Consider the following 6686-nt stretch of genomic DNA (forward strand, 5'->3'; position numbering starts at 1 on the left):
TTTGTTTGAGGACCCGGAAATTACCACGGATCAATCCCCAACTTCTGCCGCTCCTTATTCGACCAGCAGACAGGAGTGCATCTGAGGAGTAGACGACGCCTTATCCAAACTTGTACCAAAGATAGCCGTTACATTAACCATCACTTCAACCATGCCCTGGGTTGTTAACATTTTAAGCTCCTCCCAATAACACAGCGTCCGTTTTTCTCAAAATTTGCATTGCCGCAAAGCAGAGGCATTTTCGCGAAATTGAAATTGAATATACTTGTGGTCTGAGACCTCCTAAGTATTCACTCAAACTTTATTTTACGAGTTTCGATCTTTCCAGTTTTATTTAAAGGAATCAGTTTCAAAAAGTCATATAAAATAAAAAATATATCCCCGGGGTCTTCCGAACATTGTCTTGTTCATTTGTAGCCAAATTATTAAAATTATTGTTTCATTAAGAAATCACATTTTTTCCTTCATTTTCAGTTGACTATGTGCTCGTACATAATTTCTCAAATGCATTCTATATGGTCTTGGCTGTTACTGTTTGGGTGAAGTCTTTGATTAATTTAGTAGTCGCTTCCATGCTTATGGATGGTATAAGAAAGGTAAGTGAAAATCAAAAATATTATTAATTTATTTTTGTTAATATTTTTCTCCAATACTCTCGAAATCAGCAACGTCTTGTTTGCATTGCTCCCTGGCTTATAAACACCAGCATTTCGATGGCTATTGAGATAGCCGTTTTCATTTTCATGGAAATCAAAATGAATGAATTCGAAGAAGAAATTGCATCGGATCGACGCATTGTGCACAGTGTCATTTTTGGTGTATTTATGGGTAAGTCACAAAAAAGGCGAAATGAAAGCATTTAAAATCTTTCTTTATTTAAATTATAATTGTTTTCCACCATTTAAATGACGCAGTTTTCAATGCGCTTTCGGTGTTCGGCATTTTTGCATTGTACAAAATGTTCAAGGCCACCGCCAACGAGAATCGTACGCTACAGGAGAGTATTGTGGAAGCAGCTGGACTCTATCAGCATGTTAAAGTTTAAGCATACTTATGTATGTAAATTTTGCCGCAATGGAGAGGCACCTTATCGTAAACAGATTGCAGCATTTAGTGGCATAGCAACACAGTAATTGGGTCATTGGCGTGATGTTGTTGAAAAATGCATTTATTGATAAAAAAAACGAAAATGTAAAAATCTTTAAAAATTCTCAAAGTGAATAAATAAAAGTGGTATTATGAGATAAAGTCAATGCAAATAAAGTTAACGTAAAGTGAGGAGAAAAAACTTGTCAGGTTAGATACCACATTTAGGAGCAGATGGAAGTGATAATGTTTGAAGATTACTTTAGTAAGGAATTTTTGGCTGGCATAAATGCACAACTAGGTATGTACATCGCCATCTTAGAGTGAAAGGCTACTTGTTTTATTTGCTAAGTCCAAAAGAAGCACACAAAATTCTCATTGTTTTAAACACTCAAAATGTTGCCTTCAAAAGTATTTCCAAATACTTGAAGAAAATGACTATAAGAAGTTTTTTTCCTCTACTTTAAAATTTCTAAAAATGGAGTTAGTACCTTTTTCTCAAACCCAGTATAACACACAAACTTTTATTCTCACTTATAAATGATTAAAAATCCTTTTTTGGCTCTTTTAAACCTACTGCTACTGAACTCACCTCAAATACAACAACGAACGCAAGTCGACAAGCGAGTATAATATAAAACATACTAGTTAAATTATATTTACGATCTGAGGTAGGTGGTTCACGATAGTCTGCATAGCTGNTGTCCAAGATGCGATACCAAACGCCAATATCACGCACACGCTGTGAAACTGGGCGCCTATAGTTTGCCAGCAACTTTTTCGCATCTAAACGCATTTCGAAAATGTTATTGAGTAAAGCAAAAAACGGTGCCAAGGGGAAGGCGGCTACGAACAAGGTAACAAAGCCATACTGTAGCACTATAAATGAAGGGTAAAAAAGACGTTGTGACTGTGAAAAAAACAAAATAACTGCTACACCTACCCATTTCCAAGTACTCCGGAAACAAGCTGCGCGGACCCCAGTCCAGTAATTTCAAATCACGCAAATAGCGCTCCACTTTTTCCTTATTCACATCATGAGTCGTGCTGCTAAACAGTCGTGAGAGACCCACTTGTATGGCCATAATTTTGCGCCATATCTTTGGCATTATCACTTCCAGTATGGAGTTAAAGGTTTGTTTGCCAATCATAATGATTGCCAGCTGAATGCAGAGTTCAGTCAAACAGCCGCCTGAAGAGCACTGGAAGGTGATAAAAATAAAATATAATTTGTTATTATACAAAGGAAGGGAAGGAAAGCGAAATTAAAGTGTCAAAAGCGTACCTCTTCCTGTCGATAGTCAAATATTTTGTTATATTGTCCTGGATGTCCCACAAATTTTCCCTTGAAAAACGCTATATAAAATATGGAAGCATAATAGTTGACAAACTGTAACAGATAAATCTTTAGTGTCAGTGAGTCATCGATTTGCGTGCGCCACATTTCCAATTCAGTCAGGTACTCAGCGAGTTGTGTATACATCTGATAAGTAAAATGGAAATAACTTTTTTTTTTTTTTTAATTTCCGGCAAACTTACGTAGTTCAACACATAGAGCAGACACAAGTTGACGAAAGCCGCTGACGCTGTAGCCAACATAATTGCGCTCGATGTAGTCATTGTACTAGAACCCAGTTTAAGCGTCGCCAGCATAGACATGCGGTATACAACTACCGCTACAAGCGCCACAAAAGCCAAAAATATCAATAGAAATACAACTGAAACACTAAAAATGGTGGCAGGAAATTTCATGCGCCAAAATGGCACTGTGGGTTCTTTAATATTCGTTACATAGTCGACGCGCGTGCGCGTATTTTTTAACTGTTCCAAACGTGTCAAGTACTCGGGACGTGGATGCTCTTCGTGTACATCGAAGCCAGTTAAATCCCAGCGATGCGTTATCTCAGCAGAATAACGTTTCCATAACTCCAAAAAGAGTGTAGCCCAAAAGGACATAAAGACGGCAAAGAACACAGTACTAGGATTATCAAAGAGGTAGGTAATTTTGGCATAAAAACATGTCTCCTTGAGGTACCAAAAATTGCACCAATCACATAGAGGACACATGGTAAGATTTTTAGTACGTTCGTTGGCACAAACATCTTGGCTGCAAGTGAAAATAATAAAAAAAAAATATTTATATAATGTGAGTGTTGTTTTTGCAGTGAATATGGTAAACATACACTGGCACATAATCTTTTAAAGTTATCAATGAGTATACAAAGCAGATGACACCAATCAGCGAGGCAAGCAGCAGCATGTAAGTGTAGTAGCCCAACCAAGCAAAGTACAAACCTGTAAGGAATAATAAAGGAATTTAGCTATGGTTTAATTCATAAGAAAAAGAGCCATTTTTAAGTTGCTCAATTACCAATTTTTACGCCAAAGTACTCTTTGACATAGTCGAGCGGCTGATAGCGATACCATTTGTTGACGGAGGCCCAGTGAGTGTACAGTGCCTCACGCATAGTACCCTTCTCTGTGATTTCGCCCTAAAACATAAAGCAATAGATTTGAAATTGTACAGCTATTTTTTATGAAGTTAGCGCATTTTGCAAAGTCTTAAAGTTTGTATGATTATAGCGGTTTCTAAGTGAAATCTTGAAATTTTTATGGAATAAAGAAAAATATTTTGAAATAACTATGTAAATCTTAAATTTTTCAAGTCATCGTATTAAGTTTTCTTGTAGAAGTGGCATCGAACTGATACTGTATTGAAAATAAATTCCGAAAGTAGCGGCTCATGGATTCAGCTAATGATGACGATGATATAACCAATTATACGCATTCTATTATAGCAATTAATCGAAAATAAAATCACAAAATTTTACTTACATCGTGCAACGGATAAGCTGCGCAATAAATATTTGATTCCACTAAACGATCAATGCCAAATGCACGCGGATCCTTGCTGCGCTCCTCGAAGTATTGGCGATCCAATATGAACTGAACTATACGTGAACGCACTGCATTGGTGAAGAAGCAACGATGATGGATGTCGAATCTGAAATCAAAAACATATTTATGTAAATCATGGACACTTTTCAACAAACAAGTATCCAAACTATTTAAGACTCACAAATATTCCTTATCACGACTATAGATGGCTGTGAAACGATGGGCGCGACGCGGAAATATACCTTCATCCACAAATATGTGACGCAGGAAAAATTGTACAACACTTTTGAGACTAGAAAACATGCTTCTGGTCGAGCGATTCACTGCAGACATGCCTGGTATCTAAAATGACAAGCGAAGATTTAGTTTATTGTTATTAATAAGCGCCAAAGATTAGTATAACGATTTTATATGGAAATAAAGCAGCAAAGGCCAAACACAGTTAAACGATATTGAAATATTCCAATGGGTATGTAAGAAATAAATAATTAAATAATTGCAACATTAGGTGCCTATGGCGTTTATAGTATACAGCTGAAATACAGTTGACAACAGCAGAGCAGCCGGCAAAGTTTTCGCAACCGAATATTTACATGAACTAAAGCGCTAAAGTGAGCAGAAGCGAATGAGAGATTTGGAAGTATATTGCCAATAGTAAGCAGCGATATTTTTATTTTATTTCTTTTATATTAATTAAATAAATGCAAATATTTTGTGTTGGCATGTTGTATGTAAGTTATTCAGACCTTTCGTGATAGATACTGCGCTGCATGATGCAAACGACTGTATTTGCTGTAAACTGTGGTACTACAAAGATCCTGCAATAGTAGTGCATTAAATAGAAATTAAATTTTGAGTGGAAAGACATACAAAGTAAATTTGTTGCAATGCTTAATAGCTAAGTAACAGGGGATGTAAATTAATATTCAAAAAAAATCTATCTAACATCTGTGGGGTTCTAATACATTGGCATACTACAAAATGAAATTTTTAAGGGTTTAAACTTTTTGTTTTTACCTACATAATAAGGAAAAACAAAGTCTACATAATATTGCTGAAAACAAAAAAAGAAAATTTGTCATTTAATTTAGCAGTAATCAAGAAATTGGATGCAATTTCAACCTTAATCAGTTAAAATAGAAAATATGAAAAAATTTAAATCAATTCATTTTTAATCGGAAAGCGGATTTTTTATTTAAAAATTTTAAATAATTATGTACATACATATATATGTATGTAAAATTAAATTTATAATAATAAATATTATGGAGTAAAAACTTTTTTAGAACACAGTGTGAACTAAAAACTTTATGTGTTATCCTTGAAGCTATCTTATCTTAATACGAATTATTAAATACGATCTATATAACTACATACACCTAAATATATATATGTACACATATACTTAGACATGGAGAGTGATTACGCTGCCTCAAACGGAAAGTGAGTATAAGTAGTATTTGTACAGGGTCTGCGTGGATTTAGCATTTCGATGCCTTAGTTTTTTTTGTCCGGAAAAGATATTAGGTTAGATGAAAAATAGTATTGTATTCCTAAATTATCTGCATACGCAGCACAATTCTTGCATACGAATATGAGTTCTATGTATGGCTTTTTAGCGCTCATATATTGTTTATAAACACTATAAAACAGTTTTATAGTTTTTAGGGCCTCAAGCAAAGTGGGTGAACGTTTCACAAATTAAGCTCTTGCATGTGATTTAAGTATAAACTAATATCATACATACATAATTACATTATTGTCTTCCCACGCCAGCCTGTTCCACGTATCGGATCGATTCAGCTTTTCGGCAATGTACTTTTGGTTTGGTAGTCTAGCCCTATTTAATCGGCGAACCCTTCCAATAGTTGTTCGCTATTGAAACAACACACCACCGTAAAATTGCTGCGTACTCTTCTCATTCGGACTGGCATAGAGTCGAGCATCGAAACAGAAACCCATTTCTGCTGTTTTTGCCAGAGAATACTTACATCAGTGGTAAGAGCACCTTAAGGCCTGTAGCTTTACTTTCAGTGTGAGTAAGCTTTAATAAATCGCATGGTCCATCTCCATGCGCGATAACAGTGTGCATATTTCATTCGGTAATCGTGCCTCATCCGACACGAAGTGAGCTTTAGCCGGCATTCTTCGGTGGACAACGTTAAGCACCGAGTTATCAAAAGGCTTCAAACACTTAGGTTAAACGCATAATGGATCGGCGAGCAAAGCGATGAGCATAGCATCGAGCAAAGCGTCAATCAATAACGTATGTAAGCTTTGCTCTTCACTATGTGCGCTCCATTGAAACAAAAATGTTTGAAATCGACGTTACAAGAAAAGTCCATGAAACCAAAAACCAAAATTTGTTTGTTGGAGCTAGCCCGCAAAGTATTAATTTTTTTTCGGCCGTTCATATTTGATTCAAGTTTTTTGAGGGTTGAATATAATGGTTATATAATGGCTCGTAGGCCATTATGTCAGCTTTCGAACCCATATTTGTCCATCGTACACNTCGGCCGTTCATATTTGATTCAAGTTTTTTGAGGGTTGAATATAATGGTTATATAATGGCACAATTTTTCCCTCGTAGGCCATTATGTCAGCTTTCGAACCCATATTTGTCCATCGTACACAAAATTTTGCATTATTATTGCCTTCTATCAGTATTTTTGCGAAGGGGGCAATGAGAAGGGAAAATTTTT

The 6686-nt window shown here is 35.7% G+C and overlaps 2 protein-coding genes across 2 annotated transcripts; one reads left to right on the top strand and one right to left on the bottom strand.

Moving 5' to 3' along the window:
• Positions 1–453: 453 nt before the first annotated feature.
• LOC108381065 (uncharacterized) lies at positions 454–1234 on the top strand. Its single transcript, XM_017637477.1, has 3 exons — positions 454–596; positions 666–828; positions 915–1234. Exons 1-3 carry the CDS (start codon positions 516–518, stop codon positions 1043–1045), a joined length of 375 nt encoding a protein of 124 aa, XP_017492966.1. The 5' UTR covers positions 454–515; the 3' UTR covers positions 1046–1234.
• Positions 1225–4802, bottom strand: subdued (anoctamin 1; the record flags this gene model as incomplete). Its single annotated transcript, XM_017637476.1, has 9 exons — positions 1225–1965; positions 2030–2288; positions 2372–2569; positions 2626–3193; positions 3270–3381; positions 3458–3578; positions 3922–4090; positions 4166–4326; positions 4731–4802. Coding segments are annotated over 9 exons (1995 nt in total), but the record flags the coding sequence as incomplete, so codon positions are not given.
• Between the last annotated feature and the right edge of the window lie 1884 nt (positions 4803–6686).

Source organism: Rhagoletis zephyria, unplaced genomic scaffold, assembly GCF_001687245.7.
Source record: "Rhagoletis zephyria isolate East Lansing unplaced genomic scaffold, Rhagoletis_zephyria_1.1 Rzeph_scaffold_21285, whole genome shotgun sequence".
Classification (NCBI taxonomy): Eukaryota; Metazoa; Arthropoda; class Insecta; order Diptera; family Tephritidae; genus Rhagoletis; species Rhagoletis zephyria.

Bases quoted from the DNA above. Each gene is read 5' to 3' on its own strand.
- LOC108381065 (XM_017637477.1), top strand. From the start codon at position 516: ATGGTCTTGGCTGTTACTGTTTGGGTGAAGTCTTTGATTAATTTAGTA. The intron at 597-665 runs GTAAGTGAAAAT...TCTCGAAATCAG, and splicing joins TTATGGATGGTATAAGAAAG to CAACGTCTTGTTTGCATTGC. The intron at 829-914 runs GTAAGTCACAAA...TAAATGACGCAG, and splicing joins CATTTTTGGTGTATTTATGG to TTTTCAATGCGCTTTCGGTG.